This window comes from Astatotilapia calliptera, chromosome 16 (assembly GCF_964374335.1).
Source record: "Astatotilapia calliptera chromosome 16, fAstCal68.1, whole genome shotgun sequence".
Classification (NCBI taxonomy): Eukaryota; Metazoa; Chordata; class Actinopteri; order Cichliformes; family Cichlidae; genus Astatotilapia; species Astatotilapia calliptera.
The window spans coordinates 24,080,141-24,106,694 of record NC_137437.1 but is presented as its reverse complement, the minus strand read 5'-3'; the positions used below and the strand labels follow the sequence as shown (position 1 = coordinate 24,106,694).

The window sequence follows — 26,554 nt, the reverse complement described above, 5'->3', positions numbered from 1 at the left end:
CAGCAGGCCGATGTCAGAGACTGGTGGACAATTATGCAAAATACCTACAAGAAGTTATTTCAGCTTAAAGAGGGGCAGTACTAGCTACTGTGGCCAAGGATATACCTACTTTTTCCTCAAAAGAATATTCTATCTAGCAATATTTTTTCTTGAATAAATATTTGAAATGTCAAAAAGACAGTGTGAAATGCTTACTTGTACAAATATGTCATGGCGTATATTTGCACATGACTTTGTGCCAAGTAAACACCTAAACATACATGCAGATGTCATGTAGGTTATGAAACCTGCAGTTAAAGTTAATGCGTGAAAATATATCTGCAGCAGTATCAGTCAAAAGTTTCTGTTATGTATAGTTAAATGCATTCTGTGAATTAGCCTGATCCCATTAGATTTGACCTTCCATGATGTCTGCGGCAGATGTAAATCTATAGTTAAATTTGAAGAACACAAGTTTTTGACAGTCTCACTCACCCTGAGGACTAACAAGTATTAATTACTCTAAAAAATAATGCATGTCCATTACTCAGAAATGACCATAAATGCATAGTACTTTGCAGCTGACAAGGTGTTTATGGGTCTTTGTGGGAATGTCTAATTAAGTGCTGGTCTTCTAGCTCTTAGTCCTCTACCCTTAGACTGACTGTAGTCGGGCAGTGGCCCCTATAGGCTACCATTTGTAAAACAAAGCTGGTGTTGCTCTGCAAAGCCGTACTGTACTTTTCAGTTAATGTGGTGTTTGGGGGTGGGGGGTGCTGAGAAGTCAGACTCCCTTTTGCAGTGCACCATTGAATACAAATAGGTCTCCGTAAACTGCGCTAGAAATGAGTGACTCAGAGAAACATGCTGCGGGTCATGTGTGAAGACACTGTCACGCGCTGGCACACTCGCGCACGCATGGAGACACATATTCACAGGCGTATAATGAGGCAGGCGTGCACATAGGCGCACTCGTTTACAGACAGGGGGAAGGCTCGCACACATATTTAACTGATCTAGCATACCTCCTCAATTTACCAGCTGCTCCTGTCAGAACCAGTCTTGACTAATGACCACCTATTTGATCGTTTTACTTCGTCCCAGCCTTTAACCCTTGCAGTAATGCAGTCATACTTGTCCTCGGATCGTGGGAGGTGAGTGTTGTTGTGACTGTGGTTGGCAGAGGGGATTGGGGGGGGGGGCGCTCTGCTCTGCTCGGCGCAGGACGCAGAAGATAGTCGCTCTCCAAGGTGCTGAAAGTCGGAGCGCTCCCTCGTCAGTCTCGCCTGCTGATGATGAACGTGACCTCGGCCACAAATTCAAAAAATGACTGGCTTCAGCCGCGAATGGGTCGATTTTTTATACTCTTTAACTTCTACCCATGTGGATTTTTTATTTTCCGCACAACTGCTGGATGTATACACACATGTGCAACAAGACTGGCTGCTGCTTTCTAATATTCACCTCCATCGTGGGGAAATACTGAATTGACTCCGGATTCTCAGGGAACGCTATAGAGGATTTCTCGAGCAGTTTCTTTTTTAGTCTCTCTTTCTCTGTCTGTAACGCATGCAGTTGGACTTGAACTGCGAAATTGTCTCGAAAAGGTGAGTCCAATGAGGATAATCATGAAGAAGACCTACTTTTACGCGGATGTCTTTTTCTCTGCAAGGGGGGAAAGGGGAGCAAACCTCCAAAAGGCTGTTGTTTAGTTGCTTTTAAGCACATCATCACGACAAGAGGGCGGATTACAGTATCTCGTGGAGACTGGTGATTTTACCCTGTGGATAGAGTGAAGTTTCCAATAGGCAAGGCGACTATTTGTAATCTGTCTCCGCTCTCTGTATTGGGGATCCTACCTTCACACTTAGTGGATATCAGTCTTATTCAAAGCGGTGAGTGAGTTAGAGCTGTCGCTTAATACGCATCATAGAGATATTTATCTTCAGCTATATATTCCCCAACTGTCTGGATTGTCGATGTGTGTGTTTCCCCTTCCAAACGGTTGACGCATTCTGGGTTAAATCATTGCGCATTTCTCAATATTTGCATGTGTCTGCATGGAACATGGTTAATATAATAAGAGGTGGTTGCAAGAAACCCAGAGACGGAGAAGCCATTACTATCATTACTGACCTGGGGGAGAATTGAAAGCGTTAATGCTACCTGTTGTCTCTGAAGCCTCTCATAAAGTTTCAAATTGTAATATCTGATTCGGTTTTATTTAATGGGGAGAAGACGACCGTGGGGAGCTCACTCCACCCACTTTAGACAATCAGTGTTATAACCCTTCCCTCTGTTGATGGTCGTAGCTGTTGCTGTGATTTTGAAAGAGGAGAATAATTTGCATCTAATGCACCACCACCACCACACTAACGCATATAGACTGCATGCTTCTTATGTTAGAAAATGTATTTCTATTTGTTTTCACCATCCGTGGCTTTAGCTTTATGTGTAAGATATTTTCTTTTGTGTCAGAGCAATGATAAAGAATTCCGAATGATCTCTATTGAAACATTGGTGCTGCATATGTGCACCGTAAATAAAAGATACCCATACACAGGCCTAAGCCAAACAAAAAAGAGAAAAAAAAGGGGAGGAAAGTATTTAAAAGGTGATTTTGGTTTGTAAGGATGTGCAAACCAGCAGCTGGGGAGTCATCATCCATCATGTCATCTTCTATTTTTTCCACTGCAGCTCATTTCCTTACGTGATGGTGGTGATAATGAAGCCCTGGACAGATCCGGTGAGGATACAGAGAGGCTAAGGATGACATCCACACAGTCGTTTTGAACGTGGATGTCAATGCCGCGGCAAAGGATGGGCCTTCTCCTCTTGACTGCCTTTGTCCCCCTGTTGGCCCTGAGCGCTGTGTCACCGGCCACGGTGGGTAACCCCGAGGATTACGCCGCAGACGAGGCGGAGCGGACCGTCGGTGAGAACATTGTGTTTGATGACTACCGGGGCAAGGGATGCGTGGATGACAGCGGCTTCGTCTACAAACTCGGGGAACGTTTCTATCCGGGACACTCGAACTGCCCGTGCGTGTGCACAGAGGACGGGCCTGTGTGCGACCAACCCGAGTGCCCGAAACTGCATCCAAAGTGCACCAAAGTGGAACACAATGGATGCTGCCCTGAGTGCAAAGAGGTGAAAAACTTTTGCGAGTACCGAGGGAAAACCTATAAAATTCTGGAAGAATTCAAGGTAAGCAATGAGTTAGAAGATTATAATTCAGCCTTTAAAAAAAAACATCTGTTTACCAGAATCCACTAGAAAAACTCTAGCACTGAACATGAATATTCCACCAACAATCACCACTCTGCATCTTATTTATCTTTATTAAAAACTAACTGATGCTCAAGACTCTAATCCATCTTTCCAGTTCATTTGGTGAAACACAATCAAGTCACACGCAAGTGTAGATGTTATTAAAACAAAACAGGTGTGTGACAATCATATGCATTCACAGCAACACCTCTATGGTCGTGGTAAACTGACAAGTCACTTCAAACATAATGTAAAAACCACCATGTCTCATATTTTCTTTCCTTTTTAGTCTGTTAACTTGTTGACAGCAATCATCTTTGATCACATTTACTGATGAAAATAAAATGGTAAATGGTAAATGGCCTGTATTTATATAGCGCCTTACTAGTCCCTAAGGACCCCAAAGCGCTTTACATATCCAGTCATCCACCCATTCACACACTGGTGATGGCAAGCTACATTGTAGCCACAGCCACCCTGGGGCGCACTGACAGAGGCGAGGCTGCTGGACACTGGCGCCACCGGGCCCTCTGACCACCACCAGTAGGCAACGGGTGAAGTGTCTTGCCCAAGGACACAACGACCGAGACTGTCCAAGCCAGGGCTCGAACCGGCAACCTTCCGATTACAAGACGAACTCCCAACTCTTGAGCCACGATCGAAAATAACAAAACGTAACACAGCAGTGGTGCAGATGTGATCAGGTGGGGCTGTTAGGGTTCGAATTAGTGAGGCTTTGTATTTGGGTTTAGATCAGTCCTTGGCATAATGTGAAAGTAAGCTCAAAATGTGTTTATTGGCCAAGGGCACCAAGATGGCTGCCACCCAGAGTGATATCATCCTTCTGCTTGCTTCATCAACTGAACATTCATCCAGCATTACCAAACTGACAGATGCTATAACAATATTTTAATACTGTGATTTGTGGACACTGAGTCATCACTGGCAGCTCCAGCTTCCCTGTGTCTGTTGAAAAAAAAGGTTTCTACCTATCAGACCAGTGTCTCAGTGGTTGTTACAGAGCATGACAGTACTGCCTGATTATAAATGACACTGGGAGCATGACAACTACAGTCTGTGTTTAAATTGTTGCTGCCCATGAGGAAACCTCCTCATTCACATTTCTCACAACTGGATTGAGGCAGTAAGTGACTGAAATATAATATGACATGTCATAGCCAAAACAAGGGTATAGCTCTGTGGTTAATCATAGCATTTGTTCATGTCTGTGCAAATGTATCAGCTACCAGTTAAGATAAGTGCATCCATTGCGGTTGTCAGACAAATGCCTCCAATGGTAAACTGAATTTTTGCGGGCTCCACTTTAGTGACATAAATTAGCTTTTGAATGATGCAATCGATCAAAAATTCCATTTTTTTTGTCGCTTTACATAATAGCTGTAAATTTATCCCATTATGGAGTTACCAGTTACACAGTAGAAACTAATGTTAGAGGTATGTTCTCATCATCATCAGTAACATGAAAAAGTTTCTCTCAATTTTGTGAACATCTGCCGAAGATGTAAAATAAGACCAAACTAGATAGGCTATTTATTATAACAGATGTACTTGGAAGATAATTCCTGCAGTAAGATTCTTTTTTTCAAAACCAACTACCACCATTTGCAGATCAAAAAATCAGAAGACATTAGAAGAAAAAGCCTGCAATAGCTCCTTAGACAAGGATTCGTGTATTCAGATAGGATTTATGACCCCAGCAAATATCTGTTTGACCGGGCCACAGCTGGGGAAACACAAGTTGTTGGTTACCCTCTTAAAGACACATAAAAGGTACTCAAGAGCTAAATGAATAATTGAAAATAGCCTTTCAAAAGCTCAAAAGCATCTTCAAAGCTAACTTTGTCAGTTGTAGTTTGCAGGAGTGGGTGGACTACATGTGTGTGCGTGTGTGTGCTTATACAGTCCAATAAGTCTGACTATTTCTCATAAGGTTTCCTTTGCAGGGTTAAAAAAATATTGATCTTATGCTGTCAAATATGCAGTGAAATGCACAATATCTATGTATCATTAAAACTGTTTTCTAAGATGAAGACTGCATTTGAAAAATGTAAAATATCACACAAAATTAATTTTGTGCATAGCTTTAATTATGCTTTTTGGTAACTTAAAGAAAGTGAATCCAGGTGTGCACACAACATAGAATATCACATTATGAAGTGTTTACATCTATAATAGCTCTGTAGGTCTGTTTTAGGTATTTGACCCGGTTAAGTACCAGATGATCATCTTTTTGTATTTATAGCAACTTCTAGTGAATATAGTCACTACGGCATATTTCCTTTTGTCTTCCTTTTTTGCTTGCTGTCCAAAACTCCAAGACAACAGGAGGCGTTTTAGTGTAGTTTTATAACAGCTTCAAGGTAAAACAAACAAAGCTTCCTGTAATGTCAGAACATTTTGCATAAGAAAATAATTAGCATGCCACTTGAACGGAAAGAAAAAAAAACTGAAGCATACACGGGGCTAAAGAGTGAGTTAAGCAAAGCAGGTGTGTAGACAGGCCATCATAATTAACTTTTCTGCTACAGTTTCTCTGGAAATGCATTTTTTTGGGGGGGCAATCACAAGAAATCAAACAGCACAAGGAGGGAAAAATAGTGTGCTAATGTTTATTCATCAGTTTTTAATGTAAAACCTTTTAGCGGCTGTGGGATTCATCTGCATTATCAGCTAGAGGTGCAAAGAGGCATTGCATTGGAGTTTATGTTCAGAACTGTTACAATGCATCTCTATTAGGTGCCATTCTGTCAACAAATCTGTCAACAATATTGATATACAAATATCCATTCAAAGATTTTAAATATTCAGGTGTTCTCTCGCCATTGTAAACAGAATGACATTAAGATTTCAAATGTTAAAATAAAAAAAAAATGATACTGAAAAAATTGAAAAATGTTTTGCATTAGTAGGCAACAACAACTCTTGGTGGCATGAAAGTGACATAGTGTTCCCATTAGCAAGGGGTGTGAGAGATTAGCCTATTTGAAACCCATGTACTTAATCTGTAATGATTGGTGTGTTTGCACGTCAGACACAATCAAGCTCCTGCAGCCCCACAGATTTCTGTGATTTTGTAAGGGCTACTTTAAGGGCAAAAGCTTCGCAGTCTGATGTAACATTGATCTATCAATAGTGCATTGAGGAGCAAGAGAAGGGAAGGACATTTCAACATTACTTCAAGGTGAAGAACAAAATCATTTGTTTTTATAGATTGTCTCAGTAGAAATTGCACTATGGTTCATAATGATCATCTTTTTTAAAAAACAATCCATGCCCACACAAGTAGCAGTGTCTTAGTCCAAATTGTGAAAGTTGAGTTTCTTCAGTAAAGACATGAAAGCCTCAGAACCCCGCAGTGTTAAAGGAAATCAAAGGCCGTCAGTGTCTGATATGCAGACCCATGTTTAAAGATGCCGACAGGTTAACCTTTGGTTTGGGCTTTGTTGGCATTTCATTTGAGGTGATTGTGTTGCATTGTGTAGAGGTGTGCATTTATATTCAGTAGCAGATGATGGAGAAGAGAAGAAAGAAGAGTCAGTATTTTGGGAAAATAACAAGAGAGATGTGGGCTGTTTAGAGCTTCTGGGAAACTGGGATGTCTGGCTATGAAGAACTGTTTTTGGCATCCACCAACACTTCATATTTCCACTTTCCTTATGCTGAAAACCTCATTATACTGTAGGCTGATCATTAAGTATATTGCACCTAATGTATGCAATCATGATCATGCAAGTAGTATTGGGCATTCCTTCAACACAAAGCAGCTGACTCCAGCGAAATGTCAGCCTGTCATTTGTGAATCTAATGCTGGCATAACTCGTGCATCAGCAAATTGACAAATAGGTCCAAACTACATTTCCCACTACAGCTCATCCACTTAAAAGTTTTTGCTTGTAGCAACAAAGAATTTAATACTAATACTGTTGATTCAGCTTTAAATTCTTTGTAAAAGTAGATGCAGTAATTTCCAATATCTTGTTTTATTGCCATGTGAGTGAGTCATGCCACTCAACCATAGTAGGTGTTTCACCTACAGGGTTTTCCATCTGATGAGGAAGGGACCAGTCCACCCAGCATGGCTGCCGGTGTGCCTCTGGCCTCAGCGCAGCTGCAATCAAGAACCAGGAGGTATAGGGTGAGTTCAGATCCCAGATCTTCAGGCTAGTGCTGGGATGTGAACTCAGATGTGAAGAATCCCATCCATGCTTCTTATGACCACCCTCCCCCCTAGGGAAGGGATGCAGATTTGACAAAGGTGGGAGGGCTCTAATATGTTCAGTAACAAAGGTACACACAGTGCAAATCAGCCGTCAGATCTTGAATAAGTTCTCATTTAAAGGCAAACAATCTAAATTTGTGACTAATAGCCTTAATGCTTGAGTTCTGCTCACCTTTCACTTTATCCGCATGAGACAAGTACTATTCAGTGGAGTGCAATTAAGCCCTGTACTAGATTTAAATGTTGAGGAAATCTCATAAATGAATTACTCCAATCAATGTAAATCAAACACTGTGGTTGGATTTTTTTCATGTCTCTGTTTTTGGTAACTTTGATTTATTATATCTGTACTTTTCTATCACTGCAGTGATGTGGCGAAGTCACAGAAGTATTCTGTGAAAACATGTCTGCAGACAATTATAATAATTTGTTTACAATTGTACACACACACACACAGACTGAGCTGCCCACACAACCACAGTAAGTTGTTGTGTTTTTAACATACCTATGTGAGAAAACATCCATAAAAGCTGTTAAAATTATTGCTCAAATTGATTTTCTTATCCAATTTGCTGGAGGCAACAATAGTCGCAATTAGGGGAAAAAATTGTTAAGTGCAAACAATTTGCCCGGAGAGAATGTCAAACACATTTTTATGGTTTTGACATATTTGCACTTGCAGAATTGATGTGCAAGTGTTAGTACTGCATGTTTTCCATCCTCATCCTCAAGTCCTTTCTGTCTATTCTCTGCGTTATTTGACCACTGGTAAAACATTGTTTTGACTTGAACAACAGAGCATGCAGTTTGACTGTCAACTCATTCCTGTCACTGCTTTTAACAGCATGAGTATATTTCCTGTGACCCTGTCGTCCAGTCTCAGAGTATTTTGCATTGCCATTTTGCCCTGCTGAAGGTTACCTGACTATTCATTGCTTCCCTGCCCTGTCTCTGTTTGTCTCAGTGTGCGAATGAAAAGCATGGCAATCGATTGACTCAAATAGCCAGCCAGAAAGATGGGGACAACAGGCGTCTTTTCTTCACCAAAACATCTGGCAGCAAGTCTAAATTCGGTACTAGTGCTCCATTTTCTTTTGTAAGTCTGGGCTTAGGCATGACTGATCCTCTTCACAGTAGACCTCACACAAAAGGACGCATTGAAAGCACCAGGCATGGCTGAATACATTGAAGGATTCTCAGCAATGTGTCAAAGGTGCATGAAGAAGTTTTCTTTTCCAATTGCATTTTTAATATACTTTTTCCCGTAAAGCATCTGAACTAGCAGGCTGCATCACAGGCCGATCTGGCAGATTAACCTACAGAGAAATACCACTTTCAAATTAATTTATTTTAAAGGTCAGTTGTGATAGTGAATAAAAACTGCTGTCTCTCATAGCCACAATCTCCAGTCTGTACTTTAATACAACTTGTTACATCTAGAAACACCTAGGGATTACATACATGCACATATATTATAGTAAGAACCCAATTTCCTCTTCTGTGTCAGTTTTTGGATGATTTCTTGTTCAAAAATATTTATTTGCATTCGTGTCGCATTTGTACCTACCCACTCACGTTATCCATTGTTTTTATTATACATGATTTCATGCAAGTTTCTGTCTGAATGGATTTGAAGTAGCTCCTCTACAGCATCTACTCTGGTATCTGTACCAACTGAGCTTTTTCAGCAATTAAGAATGAGTCCACTTTTATTTCTGCCTGCTCAAGCTCTGCTGCATTCTGGTTGCAGTTCCTCCCATCTTATCAGTGACGTTAAAGGAGGAGAAAACAATGGCATTTATCAGGACTCCTGCTTGTAACTTCCACTTTCATTTTAGCATATCATGCAACAACCACCCACATTGACCTGAGAGACAAATTATGTGAAAGACATTGTTGGAAAAAGTAGATAAAGTTTTTATGTGCCACAGTGGAAACGCTGTTGAATCCACTTTTCAGGCTCACAGCTTCACTTCAGGATTAGCTAGTGCTACAATCAAGTCTATAACTGTGAAAAATAAGGTTCTCCCCAGGGTTTATCCCTAAAGCTTTATTGTTTCGTTGTGAAAATGTATCATATTACGTTATATCTAAACTGATTATCTAAATGGATCTGTTCTCATTGTAAAATGCACAATTAGATTCATATGTTTTGTTTTGGTTAAGATTGGATTTGGGGGGTTTTTTTGGTCAACGATAATGAAAAAAAATCTATCAGTTAAGATTTGGTTTTTCATACTTGGATAAAAAATCATTTACAGTCTGTGACTGCAAAAATGTTGCATTTCCTCCCTTGAGATGTTCTGCCTGGCCTTTGCTGCTTGTTCTTGGTTCTTTCTCCCTCCAGGTTTGTCTTCAGTAACTGAAAGGCATGCTCTATTAGGTTGGGATCAGGTGACAGGCTTTGTCATTGAAGAATACCCCATTTCTTTGAGAAAGCTCCTAGGCTGCCTGTGGAGGATGTTTTAGGTCAAAAGCCAAATGCTGCTAAAAATGTTCTATTTGTTTTGTAGCATTTGGCTGAATCTGAGCAGAAAGTAAAGCCCTGTTAACTTCAAGATTCATCCTACTATCAGTACTTCTATCAGCAGTCACATCATCAATAAACAGTAGTGGCCCAGTTCTGGTGGCAGCCATAGATGTGCATACGATGCTATAACTTTACTTCTACCAGATAAAGTGGTATGGTACTGCTGTTTCTCATCCTTGTGCATACTTTTCTATTCCTATCATTCCGGTAAAAGTTAATCTTGACTTCATCCAGAGACCTTTTTTTTGTCAGAAATGTGAAGGCTCTGTCAGAAGTGTCCAAGACATAGACGAATCTGGCCTTCATGTTCTTTACACCACATTGTAAACCTAGAATATTTATGTGTCTCTTGAAGTTTTAGACAACGATGCACCTACCTGCCTGATAGTGTTCTTGCTTGGCCAAATGTTGTAAAGGATTTTTCCTTAACAAAAAAAAGTGGACTTTGGTGCTGTTGAGCTGGTCAGTGCATTCCTTCATTTTAAGAATTTCAGAGCATGGCCACATCTAAAGATTTTGATCTGTCTAATAAGTAGAGGTCGGTGGATTGATGCAATATCAATAGTATTGGTATTGAATTGATGTTTGTTTCTAAACTCTAAGCTCAGCAGATTTTTTTTTTTTTTTTGGAAATGAAAAATATGCCTCAAACATGCACTATGAAAAATGCCTGAACATTTTTGTGTTGACTGTCACATCTATTTCATTTATAGCCTGTGGCACATTTAAACAACAGAAGATGACCTAAAGTGCTTTAGAGAATATCACATTTAAATTCCAGCTCTCTGAAAAAACCCAGTTTAAAAACACTTGAAATACTGAAAAGTTGGGATTTTTTTGTTGTTGTTGTTGTATTAACTAATTATTGTGGCAAGTAATCCCAATCATAGTAATCACAAATTTGTACAGAATATGCAAATTATTGATGATTCATTTTATAAATCATGATACACTGCTCTCCTCTACATAAGGCGCCTTTGCAGGTCAAAAGCATCAGTATTAGTATTCTTAGCTGCAATGCTAGCCCAATTTACTTGGTATCAGATCAATACCAAAATTTGCAGTATCGCACAACACTACTAATGGCTTATTTTGGTTTTTCAGTCTAATGATGACCTTTACTTCTATTGGCATCTCTTTGCATGTCATATTGAGAATTCCAGTGGATAGATGCAAGTTTAACACTCAGAACAAACTCTTTAATCGGTTTAACTTGTCATGGAATAACGAGGGAACAGGCTTCACCTGGACTTGAAACTGCTTGTCCATCAACTGATTCAATCCTTTTGCACCTGGGGGACTACAGTGGGGGAAATATGTTTTGATGCTGTGCTGAATTTGTAAATTCCCTCACTTACAAAGAAAGGAACAGCCTATTTTACACAGTAGTTTCATTTTAATGGAGAGACAGAATATTGTCTAGAAAAAAACATAAATTATGTTATGAACTGATTTGCATGTCATTACTTGAAAGTACTTGAAGTAATTGATCCCCTAAACCCAGCCAGAATTTTGGCTCACAGATTGCCTGTGATCCCATAGATTACAGTCAATCAGGCAGTTTATCAGTTACAGATACTACCGATCTCAATACTTTATGTGTATAAAGCACATTGCAAGTTGTCCACAGAATCACTTAATTTTCTATCCACACAACAAATTTCTTTCAATCTAACATCTCCACCACTGTGAGCAAGACCAAAGAGCTGCCAAAGGATCTCAGGGACAAAACTGCAGACCAGAACAAGGCTAGCATGAAATACAAAACCATCTGCGAGAAGCTTGATGAGAAGGTGACAACTGCTGGTGCAGTTATTTGGAAATGGAAGAAATGTAAAATGGCCAACATCTGGAGCTTGTGCAAGATCTCGGCTCCTGGGGTGAAGATAATCATGAGAAAGATGATGGATCAGGCCAACACAGTAGGAGCTTCTTCATGATTTGAAGGCAGTTAGGACCACAGTAGCCAAGAACTCCATTGGTAACACACTGGTCCCATTGCTCAAGAAGGCACTTTTTTGTGTTTGCCAGTGAACATTTAAATGATTAAGAGAAGGCTTGGGAGAAAGTGCTGTGGTCAGATAAAACCAAAATCTAGCTATCTGGCATCAACTCGATCCACCGTGTTTGGAGGAAGAGAAATGCTGAGTATAAAGAAAAGAAGACCATCCCCATACAGACATTATGGGCCTTTGGGCCTGTTTTTCTGCTAAGGATACAGGATGACTTAAACATATTGAGGGACTAATGGACAGAATCGTGGACCATGACTCAAAACATACAAGGCACACAAGGCTACAAAAGAGTGTCTAAGGAAGAAGTGCATCAGATTCATGGAGTCTCCAGACCTCAATCCTATTTAAAATCTGTGGTGAGTGAACCTGGTGACCAAGTACAAGAGATGTCTTACCCCTGTGCTTGCAGGGAAGGTTTATCCATCAAGTACTAAGTCATGTATTGTTTGGAGATTAAGCACTAATTTCACTCAATGACCTGGAAATCATTTTATAGCCTCTTTTGTTTTTTTTCTGCATTATTGGTTAATATTCTGTCTCTCCATTAAAATGAAATCACCATAAACTCATTGAATTAAAGTAAGAAAATCTGCGCTTCAGTTGCATCCAGATATAAAATCCGCACTAGTGCTTTACAGAGGCAAAGTTAGAATAATGGTGTCGGTGTCCAAATAAATATGAACACAACTGCATACTGTACGCAAAGCAAGTAATTTACATAATTAATGACTTCAATGAGTGCGGTCAGATTAAGAGCATTCTTTTGTATGGCACTTAAATTGAGTTATAAAATCACTAAAACATGATAATGTCATAGTTTTCATTTTAGTAACCAAAATATTTATTTGAGCAAGAGAGAATTTTACTTCCTCTTATAATGTATATCATCATATTTTACTTTTTGTTTGTTTGTTTCTTTTCACTGGAATTCTACTCAAACAATTTTTATCCTGCGTGTTGTCTCTGGGTACTTGGAGACACAGTTCTGCATGTTAATTAGTGATTCTAAATATACTGTAGCTGTGGATGTGAACATAAATGGTTGTCTGCATCTCTTTGTTAGCTTTGTAATGGACTGTTTATTGTGCTCCTCACCCAGTGTCAGCTGGCAAAGGCTCGAGTCATCAGCAGCCGTAGTTAGATAAACAGTTTAAAACAAAGGATGGATAGATATCATGTCAGCTGGATTCTGTAGGCCTCATTAAATTTCAGTATGCGATGGTGCAAAGCTATATATTCACACAGGACAGCACAATGCCATGATGTATAAATAGATGCAAAACACTATAATATTTTCAAGATCTAAACACTTTTGGCAGTACACTATAGCTGAGTACATCTGCAGAAGCGCTGCCATGTTCCTGTTTTTATATTTACTCTGTATTTTGAATGTGGTTATCTGTGCCCACAAACTTGAGCATCAGTTTGGTTTTATATGCCAGATATGTCAGAAGTTTAGATCTTTGCTTGATGTCTTGGGACTTTCTTTCAAAAGCATCCCATCATTTATTTTTAGTCTGATCATTTGAGCTAGTTTGATAAGTTTATTCAAGGGGTTTTAACATTTTCTGGGCCATGTTTATGCGCCACATCCACGCATAATATTCATTTGGAATATTCTCTTCTAAACATTGTAATAAACCCATGGAATGTAGTTCATTATTGCAAACGAATCTCGCTTTAATATCCCCAATGAAACATATTACCCAATATAATCTTGATTTAACCTAAGCTTCTTCTGTTGCCAGTGTTTTTGCATTTTTATTCAAGTCGTAAATGTGATGGACTACAGAGCTACATCGGCGTTAAATATTTAATCAGTCTTCTCATAGTAATATGTTAGAGATAAAGACTTTGTTATTTGTCATGATTTACAGCTTTATTCTTATATTGCAAATGCATATAAGAAATTAGTGATGATTTTCATCTACATTCATCAGAATTACAGCATATGTAATGCAAAGTTATCAGATGTTCTATCGTGAGGAGAGAAAGTTTAATAAGAGGAAGTAACATTTTAGATTTATTTATTTTGCATTGATTCAGAGAACTTTTTCTACATGGTCTTGGGAATACCTACAATCAGTAACTGGATTGTATTTATTTTGCACAGTTTCCCCTATATCTCTTAATGTGCATGCTGACTCCCATAAACTTCAATAAAAACAAAAGGAGTTTTGACACTTTGATTATGTGTCACTTAATGCGATCTGCCCAGAAGAGATGGTAAAAGTAACACATACCGTATACATCTTGAAATACCTTAGCCCTTTCACCTGTCTCTGCACAAAAACAAACTGTGGAGCCGCTGTTGTCGTGGCTATAAATCCATATATTTTGGGAACAAATGCAGCTCAGTTATTTGATGACACAGTTCCAAAGTACTACATTAATCATTTAAAGAAATCAGAAAAAAATGAATGACTTAAGCGCAGGCATGAACTGGTTAGCTTAGCATACTATAAAAAATGGAAAAAGTCCTTCCAAAGAAAATAAAACGTACCTATTATATTAACCTACACTGTAAATTTTCCATTGTATAGAGACATCCCATTAAGCAAACCCACACCAGTGGGAAAAACGATGTATAAATAGACAGCTGTGGATCTCCTTTTTTTAATGAATGAAAGTTAATTATATTGGCTGGAAAAAAGAAAAAAAATATTGCAAGTTGGAATGCAACACTTGACCAACAGGGTAAAGACCCATGAACTAATCGTTTAAAAGCTGCCACCACAGAGTTCACAGGAAATTCTGTGGTAGCATTTGTTATGAATTAAAATTATTGACTGTTGCAATAAGTGAAATTTTATCCTTCAAATGAATAAATCATGAAGATTAGAATCATAATGTGAAGCTTACTGTTTATGTTGCACTGGCTGCTGTCCACATAGATCAGCTTTCCCACCAAAAAAGTTAAGACCGCAAAAGGGGTTATCAAATATGAAATATTATTACTGTCTAAGCCCGACACCAAACTGCTGATACAGCAGTGCAGAGACACACTCAAAGGCTGTTTACTATGATGAGCAAAAAGAAAATCTAATATGATGAACAGCTGACCTTTTGTGATTTGGAAACAGTTTGTATTTTTCCACTCCATGAAATTGCATTACAGTTCATTTTCCGGTCAAGAGACTTTGTAAAGATAGAGTCAAGTATGAGGCAGCTGCACAGGGAGCTGCATAGTAGCTACTGATTTACATGTTGCAGAGGTGGTGAGATAAGTCTCTGAACTGTTTCCTGAGGCAGGCCACAGCAGAATGCAGCAAACATTAAATATCATGAACATTACCTTATAGACTCCCTTAGTTATTTCTAGAGATTTTGTTGTAAGCCAGCAGTAGTATAGGCTGTTTTTGTTAAGGCAAAAGTACCCTAATAAAACTGGGGATGTGAATAATTTATTAACCTGTGTCTTTGTTTATCACAACACTTTTTTTTCACGCATCTGAAACTATTAAGAATGTGCATATGAGGAAAAACACAAGCATGCATGGACATGCACACACACATACACACAAGGTGAAAGCTACTGAGTCATCTAACCCAGATTCCCTGTCTCTTTCCTCCTCTGCCCACAGCCGTCACCCTGTGAGTGGTGCCGCTGCGAACCAAATAATGAAGTGCATTGTGTGGTGTCCGATTGCGCCGTCCCAGAGTGTGTCAACCCTGTGTACGAGCCAGAGCAATGCTGCCCCATCTGTAAAAACGGTAAACACTCATCTCCTCTGGAAGTCAATTCAGATTCCTTAGAAGTCATTAAATTTTCATTAAACCAATGACAGCAAGTTTATCGGTGGTATCACCATTTGATGGCCGTGCCTTTAGATCAGGATGAGGATGTAATTGATGTTTTATGAATTAAAATTATTACCTTGGGCCCGTTGGACACTAATGAGCAGTACTAGTTTTAATTATAAATGACACACTAAGCAGAGTAAACATTAGCCCATTGATTAAAGGGATGGTAGGAGGGACTAATGGGTCCTCAGAGAGCCTTTTATTTCCCAGTGCCCTGGAGCCCTTGTCACACACAACCAATCCCTAAATTAGAATTATAGGATTCCAATGGTTCATTGACTATTTACAAGGCGAGGTGAGAGATTTCCCTTTGCCAGCACCAGTCCCGAGGGACAGATGGAGCTTTATGAGTAAAGTACAGTAAGTGCACTTTTGCAGTGTGAACCTGGCGTAATATCAAATTCAAAGTCTAAACTTGACGTTGCATTCACTAAACAAAATGTTTTTGCATTCTTGTTGAACTTAAATGACTAACTAATGAAAAAAGAAAGTGTATATGTAGATATGTATATATTTAACTGCTGCTTACCTACAGGTTAAAAGTAAAGGGAATAACTTAGTTGGAGGCAGTTGCTAAATGCCCGCAGTGGCACAACTACAAACATTTTCTTCCTTGTATTTTTTATTTCTCACCATTGCTTGTTTTCTTCTGTTTCAACACATAAACACACATAGAGTGACACACACACACACACACACACACACACACACACACACACACACACACACACACACACACACACACACACAATAACAAGGCTACAGAAGCTGCTAGGAGAGAACTAATCCAGGCTGACAGGGCACAGTGACACCCTTGGCATTTCAGTGGTAGGCCTGCTGTTTCTAGGTTACCCAAGGGTTCCTCGTCAGGCTCTGGTACCAGATAAATCTTTACGGGAGTGGATAGCTGAGGGCTGCGAAGAGAGGACAATGAACGAACGCTATTTAGCTCTCATTTTTGGCCAAGGGACAATGAAAAGCAGACACCCAAATGTCCTCAGTTCAGTTACATATAGTCAGAGAGACAGATATTTGTGTTTTTCTTTACCCATTACAGGTTTTAGTTTTAAATAAAAATACAGTTATAGAAATCATTGCACTTCAAACAGGGGCAAAAATTGTGCAACTAGAATGTGCAGTTAGGTTCATCACAGTGGAATTTATTGAAGTGAAGTGCAAACTTTCAGCCTTAATTCAAGGGATTTTACATAAGTATTGCAATAACTGGTTAGGAATTACAGCCATTTTAATACATAATCAACCCCCCATTTTTAGAGGCTCAAAATTAATTGGACAATTCACTAACCAGCAGTTTCATGGCCAGGTGAGTCCTGCCCCCTTGTTACTTCATGGCAGTTAAAGAATACTTATTATCTGAAGCTGATTTAAAGCATTTGATTTTAATTTTATAGCTTTTCCCCACTATATTTAAATACCAGCCCCAAATAAATATCAGTACAATTAAAGGAGGCTAACATTAGACTGAAAAACCAAAATAAACCTATCAGAGAAAGACAGAGATAGAAAGAGCAAAACCGTTAGGAGGGTCCAAATCACCAATCTGATAAATTATTACACATAAATGAACTCACTGGCCAGCTCAGCAACACCAGAAGGCCTGAAAGACCACACAGAAGACATTTGTAGTGTGTGATCACACAATTATTTATGTAGTTAAGAAAGAACAACACAACACAAGATCACAAGATCATTGTCAAGGTGTACAAGTTTAACTTATACTAAAATTATCGCAAGAGAAAAGCATGGAGAGAAACAGCTAATGATCTGAAGCCGACCACATCATCTGTCAAACGTGGTGGGGGGCAATGTTATGGCATGAACCCATATGGCTGCCATTAGAACCAGGAGACAAGCATTTATTGATAATGTCACTGCTGATTGAAGCACAATTAATTCTGAAGTGTACAGGACTATACACTGCTCAGATAATAAATAATAATTGGACAAATAATAATTGGACAACACTTTATAGTACAAATGGATAATTATCCAAAGCAAACTGCAAAAGCAATCCAATCGTTTTCTCAAAGCAAAGGAGTCTGGTATTTTATCAGTCACGTGATCACATCCAATCAGTCACAATCCAATAGCCCATGTTATTCAGTTGTTAAATGCATAACTGAAAGAGACCTATAAACAAGTAGCATCTAAAAGCATTTGAGGTAAAAGTCCACAGCACAAAACATCAAACGCACAGACTCTATATCTTTATGTGGTTGGCATTTAAATCTAGCTTTAAGCAGGGAGGTCTACAGGTCATCATAGTTCAACTGTAATCTGGTTTACCAAAGGTCGTATGTGATCATCATCTCTTTTACTTTGTAGCGCTGCTTGCTGACTTAGAATGCAAATTATATTTAAAGGATGCGTGAAGTAAATATCAGTGAGACTAAACTGTGATGATATGAGCCCATTCACAGCAACAGTTTGAACTCTCAGTTAGACATACTTTGAAGCAGCAGTAAGCAGAAAGCAGCATATTTAATAAGATGTTGACATCATCAGAATATATAATGTGCTGGGTCATAGAAGCAGGTCCTGACCTCATCTGATAGACATGTTATCCCAGCTGAAGCCACTTAGCTGTAACACGTTTAAGTTTAGATCAACAAGCCAGCTTTGTTTTAATTGAGTAGTTATTATAATTAGATAGTTGCTATGCTTATGGCTGTATGACGTTCTAGGTATAATGTTTATCTATACAAGTTAGACTGGATGACAACCGGTCGTTGTGTAAACAAATGCTAATTACCACTAAAGACAAAGTACATCTGAGAACAATAGGTCATATGAACAGGACTAAAGCATGACTGCTGTGCCTGGAAGGCATTATTGTCTTCCAGCAAGCCATATAATTGTAAGCTGACTAATGGCTGTAGGATTTTGGACAGACAGGTCATGTTGACTGTAGGCAGGGCTGAATCTGATTACCTTGAAAGTTCCTTGGTTACTAAATACAGATCCCGTGGAATTGTAATAATATTAAATTGATCCACTGGAATATCACAAAAACATGCACCTTTTTCTCTTTAAACATAAAGAATCAGTGTTAATAAAATGCATTTTGCAAGTTCAGCATTTGCTGTCAAATTACATTCCCTTTAGAAACATGTCTACAATATCCAGCTTTTTGTTGTGTTATTTATTTATTTATCTTTATTGCTGCTCTCTTTTTTCTTTAATCCAAACATTATGTAGAGGGCTTTGGTCTTATAATACAAAAAGGATTTTATCTTTTTTATATAGGTTTACTTTATTGTGGCATAAATGATTAGGAGAGGCATAATTATAATATTTTATGAATGCAATCAATACTAAATAATACTCTTCTTAACAATCTGACAGTGTGAGATTTATATGGGAACTGCTTTAATCTCTATAAAAACAATCTTCTTACTGAACAAGCAAAACTCTCCAGGTAAATGCTTGTGTAAGTATACTACAGTAGCTTGTCATGGTAAAGCTTTGGGTTAACTTTGTGTATATAACCTGCACATCCTGCTAAAATACTTTAAAGGGAAGAAAGTCACAGAAAGCGCAGTGAGAACATTTTCTTTAAACTGTACTCAAATGCTTGAAAGTACTTGAAAACAATTCTCTCTGTTATCTATCAACATGTTTACATTCACCACTTTTTACCTCCCTCAGAGATTTAGAAGGTAAATGGAAATTAATACTGAACAGATATACATTTGAAAGGTTTATTTAAATTAATAATGTAATTACAATGTAACACTAAGGTTACATAAAAAACAAACCATCTCAACAGTCTCTGAAAATGAGTAATGCTTATTTCACAGATTACAAGACAACTGAATTTAATTAAAGGGCTTTATACAATTCCTAATACAATTTTGTGCCTAAAATGAGCTGCCTAAATTACTAGTTTGAGTTCTGACTGTATCTCCATACACCACATTTACAATTCCAGCTCAGGTAAAAGGTCCAGATTAACTTATTCTACTGAAAGAAAGCTTTTAGGGTTGCTTTGTAAACAGAATTGTGCAGCGATGACCTAATTGCCAGTGGCTAAAATGTTACTGAGGAATATTTGACTCATTTAGTCCAATTAGTCACTGACTTAGTGAGTTTAAATGGAGCTATATGTGCGTACACAGTGAAAAACAAGATTAATCACCCATGTTCCAGTGTCTTAACTATATTTCAGACTTTAAAAAAAGCAACTTTGAACTAAACTGATATGACCTTGATAACTGGATGTCTTTCAGCTCACAAATCAGCAAATCAGTGCTTATGGTTGCCAAACTTTTGTCAGAGCTTTCTATTATTAGGCTGTAGCTTTTCAGCTTGGCATCTTTTTGGTGTTCCTTCCTGAAAACACCAGCAGAGAGGAAGAGGCAGCACAATAGAATAGTAGGCCAGTGGCAGTGCTCATTTCTGAGCTCCGCATTCATTGAGCCCATCTGATTCAGCTCTAATCTTTATCATGAATTATATAGGCTACTGTAAATTAATCAGGGAATATGTAATTATGTAATTCTCAAAAAGAAATGAGTAGTATCCTGAAAATGGCTAATGGTTCCTCAGTATAACAAGATTAAACCAACTACAGATCTGCCACTCCTTATCTGTCAGAATGCCGTCATTGTGGTCTTTTAACAGACATATCATAGAGGAGCAGTGCCATGGAGCTGGATACGGTTCAGGAACATATTCGCTTTGACATATTCTCTCAACAAGCTGCAGTTTACATTGTAATCCTTAGGCAGTAGTCAGAGAAAGTATGATGTGCTGAGACAGTTTTGACACAGGACAAACATTTTCTGACTTCACCAGATTTTATTGGCCACGAATTGATCACATGCTCGGACGAGTGACCGCACGCCCTTCACATGGTGACAGGAAGCTCAGACTGTGTCCTTGCGTCTCCCTATCTATTGGGCTATAAACAATCACACTTGGCAGCAGCACGGGTCACCCTCCTGCCTCATCAACCTCTGCCGAGTTTGTCCCGTGACCTGTGCCAGCTGTCCAGAGGCAGATCGTTGCGAGTTAAGACTTGGCAAGTGCTCTCTACGTCTAAGATCAGATCCCATGCTCTTTTCCTTTTTTTTTCTCTTTCTTTCTTTCTTTTTTAAAATAGAGCATAGGACCCATCTATGCTAAGGCAAAGGATGGGGGTAGCAGGTAGCCAGCAGCTCCCTTTGTCAATGTCACGTGGAAATTTATGGCTTCCTGCATCTTTTATTTCTCGTACAAGCACTAGCTGGAATTAAACCTAATTCCTTCGATGCATAAAGCAAGAATTTGTAAAATATTGGGAGTTGTCCCTCTGTAGACCATTCCAGCATTTTTACCCTTGATTTAAGGTTAAACTCATGCTCTTGAAGATTTAAAAAGTCAGTGTTCCCTGTGCCATGCTGCGAGTCAGCGTGACGTTTTAAATATTTAACCACAATCCTGATCTTTAGCTAACCTTAATCTAATGCCCTGAGTTACTTTTCCATAAAGCATTAACAAGCCTTTTTAAAAAAAAATGGAAAACAGAGGTGTTACTAATAATATTACCGATGGCCACATTGTTCCTGAAAGCCGTGACAGTGAGACGATGAGCCAGCATGCACAAATGCAGGACCTTGAAATTGAAGCTGATAAATGAAATTCACTCTTTATTTATTTTATTACTGATACCTGTGCTTGTGTGTTAAAATGTAGGTGTGAAAAAGGCTCAAATTGTGTGACAGGTGAGAAATTCTACAGTGTACCAGAAATGTACCTCTGATCTTTAGGTTGACTATCTTGACACATTTACATTGCTATCATTAAGCTACCAGACCCTAAATCATATTCACAGGACACCAAGATGTTTCGTGAATATCAAGCGTGAAAGCTACTGTGTCTTCAAGAGTTATGGGACATATGAGTTTTTATGACTGCTCGTAGAGGAGTCTTGAATCTGGCAGGTTTTACCGAGCCGAACACTGAGAGCGATCCAAAGTCACCGTCACACCAATTGAGCTGCTGATTGCTTCATTTTAAATGATTAAAACTAGGATGAACTCATGGCACCTTCTGGCTCTCCTGTCTCTAGAGGTAGAGAAAGAGATGCACTACCTCCAATATCTCTGAGGCAAAGAGAAAAACAAATTAGATGTAATAATTTCAGGTGGTAATACAGATAAATCGTACAAATGTAATACCGTTCTTTGGCGTCCTGGAAAACAGATCCTAAAATTTACCCAGGATAATCTGTCTATCTGGTGAGATTATTAGAAACGCCGATGTAAGGTGTTCTAGTCGTACACAGCACGTTTTAGAATTAAAGGAATCCTATCAACATCCACACAAGTAAATCCTACAGTGTTTAACGGATAAATCAGATGTCAAAATTAATCTGAGTTCTTTATTGGTTTGACAGTCAGCGTGTGTGAATGCGTGGAATGAAACTGTGTAAGGAATTGCTAAGGAGTTCTGTGGCCTTTTCATAAAGACCGAAGTGATTAACACCATCCTCCCTACTGCCTCTAAAAGCAGCTTTCTCTCTCTTCCTCTGTCTCTCTGTACTCCAGCCTCTCTGTACTGCCAAGCCAGCGCCTGGCAGGCTTCTCTGCTTGCGGCGCATTAGGATGCAAAGCGCTCCATGTCGAGGGAGAAGGAGAGACTAACAAAAGCGCTTTAGTGTTGCAAAAACAAGCCCATCGGTGCATGCCCGTGAAAAGATCTGTACGTCTGCTCTGACTCCCCTAACTCCCTGCAGCTCTCTGCATCACTCCACCACCCCACTGCAAAGAGAAGCTCTCAGGAGAGACACATCCATTTCTTGTCGTTCTCATTCCCTTTTCTTCTGTCTCTCTCTCCCCTTCCTTTCCTTCCCTCCCTTCCCATGCGGCAGGTCCAAATTGCTTTGCTGGAACGACGATCATCCCGGCTGGAATTGAAGTAAAGGTGGACGACTGCACCATCTGCCGCTGCCACAACGGAGACTGGTGGAAGCCGGCGCAGTGCTTGCGGCGAGAATGCCTCAACGGCCAGTCATTGTCATAGACGGACTCCTACGGGGATGGTAGAAAAGCTCAGGCAAGGCTCTGCCTACTGTGCCATTTTGTATGATTGACAGGGCAGGAGCACAATTCCTATAAATCCTGAGACAGCATACAGTAGGATCGAAGAGGTGATCTCGCAGGCTTCACACAAATGTAGCCAGCGAGAAGAAGATGGAACTTGTCTCAGTTGTTTCCACACTCCGGTTTTAATGGTCCTATATATTTTCAGAAGTTGACTTGCTTGACTTGCTGCTCTCACACACACACACAAAAAAGTTTCTTAGCTCCCTGAACTCTTTCCTAACCATCGGCAATGTTGAATTGCTCAAATTGATTTCTGTACGTATGTCATCAGCTTGTTGTGCGTGCCAGTCACAATCACACAGGTGTTCCAGCAGAACAAACCGTAAGCACACTTAGCAGCGCTTCTTTTCGCATACAAGGATTAGCACTGATGAAAACACGGCAAAGATGTGCTTGAGTTACACGACTTCACTCTAAGAGCTTGTTTACAAGATGTGCATCACACATAAATGTCTGCCTCTTCATGAGACTTTATCGCTGCGGCAGGAGCTCGCTCCTAACATACATGATGCAACGTGCAACTGTCATATACCATTAACAGCTATGGAACCTCAAAGGCTCACTTTATTGATCAACACACCATGGTTTTGAGTCATGTCTCACAGGCAGGATAGGTTAGTACCACCTGGAGCAGTGGGGGAATGAAATGTAGCTTTTCAAAGAAGAAAAAAAAACCTGCATCCCCAAGAAGAGCCATGCTGCATCAATCCCCCCCCAAAGAAAAAGAAACAACAACTTTGGGCAACCCTTTCCAGTTCAATTGGCTTTATTGTTTTCTCTCAGAGGTCCATATCCTCCAAAATATTCCCACTAAGTAACTGCTTGAACTTGTTATCAAAGCAATTTGCGAGCCAGTAGCAGCCTGCTTTAATTTTCCTTAATCAAGGACTATTCTGTGATAAATCATCCAGCTGGGTGCTTGGCGCTGCTGCAGCCTGCATGCTGGGCACATCCAGTGAGAACCAACAGACAAAAGGCGGGAACGTACATATGTCTAAGTGTTTTTAAGCAGCATTCACGAGCATATTGTTCATTTGAGTATGCACAAGCGCGGCAATCATAAACAAACTCGGGCATAGCATGATGCACACAGTTAAATTATATCGCTCGTTTAGCTCATGTAATCCATTTTCAGTTCCTACTCTTCTCGATATGTTGAAATGGCTCAGGCGGTGCGGTGGAGCCACAGCCATGGCGATAACATAAAGACAAGCTAATGTATTGCTTTGACATTTTTTTTCATATCAGAGTGGTCCTCAAGCAGTCCAGTCTGAAAGAAGAAAAACAAAAAGCACCCAAGCAGTGCCCAACACACGATGTTTTTGAAATGATAAATACAAGTCATTAATTCAAAGGTGAATTTCCGTAAGCTAATGCCATTCATCACTAGAATTTTTTCCATTTCCAGAAAATCCGTTCCCGTTAACCTTTTAGACCCTATTCCTGGGCGGTGATGGATGAGCTGCTTAATAGCAGCTCCCAGCACTCTGTAATGAGACAGAAATGAACATAGGATAAAGACCAATGACTAAAGAGGTGCATTGCCTTAAAAGGAACTAAAACTAATTTTAGAGGAATCTCATAGTCTGCAGAGTTGCTGGTTGCAGCATATGGGTGATGAAGAAATCTCAGAGTCGGAAGATCTGCAAGGCTCAGTCTTAGGTGGAACAAAGGAGCTTGGTTCATTTTTATCAGCAAGTTACAGTGATGTAGTATGTTTCAGACGACCTAATCTATCTGGTCTGAGGTCTGAAGGCTCATAAAACAAAAATGACATGAATGGTTTATCAGTCACAGCCTCAGTGCTCCACACATTTTAGAATTATTAAACGAGCTTCATTCATCTTAATTAAGTTAAATGCCACATCATTTTTCAGCCTATACATGCATCCCCCCAAAAATGAGAGTTGCTCGGATATTTTGGGTCGCAACAAAGAAAGACTAAAGTGAACGTGCCAGCTGACAAGGCTCAAAGGCATTGCTGCCACCACAGATGCCTTATTGCTACTGTTCCAGATAAGATTCACAAAGCATGGCCTTTGGCATCATACAGTATGAACAGCCGACTGCTTCAAGTGCTACTTTGTTTCACTTCTGTGTGCAGTGGTTACTGCTCTGTTTTACCCCAAACTATTTATTGTCTTATCCTACGACATTCCAGAAACAGTCAGCAAGGTGAATAAAAGAACAAGGACGAGTGCAGTTCAATCACAGCTAAAAGTGCAGAACTGAACCCAGAGATGGCTCTAAAAATATACCGTCACTTGATAGTGGTAAAAAGAGAAGCTCAAGGAAGAAACTAAAGAAGGAACTAGATCTCTGTAGAAAAGTGACATTGTAAGTCATTGTACTGGTTGTTCTAATACGGATTCCTCCAATGCTTCTTATCAAACTAAACTGGGTGAGCAGCGGCTGCTCATTTTTATGATGTTTCAAGCTGCTTTCATCACCTGAGTTTGAAAGTTGGAACAAAGAGAGTGAAAGGGTTGTCAACAAAAAGCTGAAAAGTTAAAAGGTGTGATCCAGAGTGCTAGTGAAAAGAGGGCATGGGAGATATGACATCAAATAGAAAATCATGCATTCGAAGTTGGTCGTAAAGTTAAAGAAAAACCGTGAAAGAATTTAGTTTCACTGCACCAGAGCTCGCAAGCAGAAATGTGCTAGCGCATACTTTGCATTTTAAATAACAAGCACGATGGATTTGAAACCACACAGATCATCCCAAAATCTTGCCTATGTTGTCATTTGAAAGAATAGGCTGTCTGCTAAAAACACAAAGTGGTACTGTGGCACACATCCACTCTACACTGCACGTGAGAGTGGCATCCCAGGCAAACCAGACGAAATTACATTTCCCCTTCCAAACACATGAAGCTGCAAGGTTTCCAGGACAGATTAGCTGCACACTGTCTTTCTTCATCTCCTGCCAAGAAACTTGAGTCTCTATGTATGTCTGTGAAGGTTTATTCAAATGACCCCAATGTCTCCTCCCTCTTGTCATTAAAACCCACAGGCTTGTACATGGGCATTTTTGTAAAGGTGCATCATTTGCTTTTTTCCATGAGACACCGACTTACTGTAGCTGGAAACAATGAAAGATTGTTTTATCTATAATTTTTTTCCCCATTTGTAATTTTTTTTCAGCAACAAAACTGTTACATGAAGTGTGCCTGAAAAACAACACAAAGTATCGGTAGAGAAAGAGAGAAACACTGTTATTATACAATCAACTGTATTATTTTTTTTTGGTGCACCGAGGGTCTGTTCACGTGGGGCTCAAATATGGGATAGTACAATTTCTATAACAAATTGTAATTTTATGTTTAAATAAAGTTGATTGTATGTGAATTCATGCTCACTCGGGTTCACCCTAAACGGCAAAGCAAAGAGTCCAGTTTTCAAAAAGTCAAACAACCCTTGGTGCTCCACATGTTGTACATATGTAAATATCTTCAAACATAATTAATGTGTTTCCTCAAATCTGAGGTGGAGTTTAAAAAAAAAAGAAAAAAAGGAAAATGACTCAAGAAATAAGAAATGTGTATTATTCATCAAGACGAAAATATTTTGTTAAATAGAATTCAAAAGAAGTGTTATTCGGCAAAAA

General features: G+C 39.3%; 1 protein-coding gene across 3 annotated transcripts; it reads left to right on the top strand.

Moving 5' to 3' along the window:
• Window positions 1–939: 939 nt before the first annotated feature.
• vwc2l (von Willebrand factor C domain containing 2 like) lies at window positions 940–26,554 on the top strand. Of its 3 annotated transcripts, none has more exons than XM_026145336.2 (5): window positions 940–1,586; window positions 2,677–3,186; window positions 7,307–7,405; window positions 15,619–15,748; window positions 22,713–26,554. In XM_026145336.2, exons 2-5 carry the CDS (start codon window positions 2,779–2,781, stop codon window positions 22,862–22,864), a joined length of 789 nt encoding a protein of 262 aa, XP_026001121.1. In that variant the 5' UTR covers window positions 940–1,586; window positions 2,677–2,778; the 3' UTR covers window positions 22,865–26,554. The 3 variants fall into 3 exon arrangements, with proteins under 3 accessions (XP_026001121.1, XP_026001120.1, XP_026001122.1); XM_026145335.2 differs by having other exon boundaries at window positions 941–1,874; XM_026145337.2 differs by lacking the exon at window positions 7,307–7,405 and having other exon boundaries at window positions 946–1,874.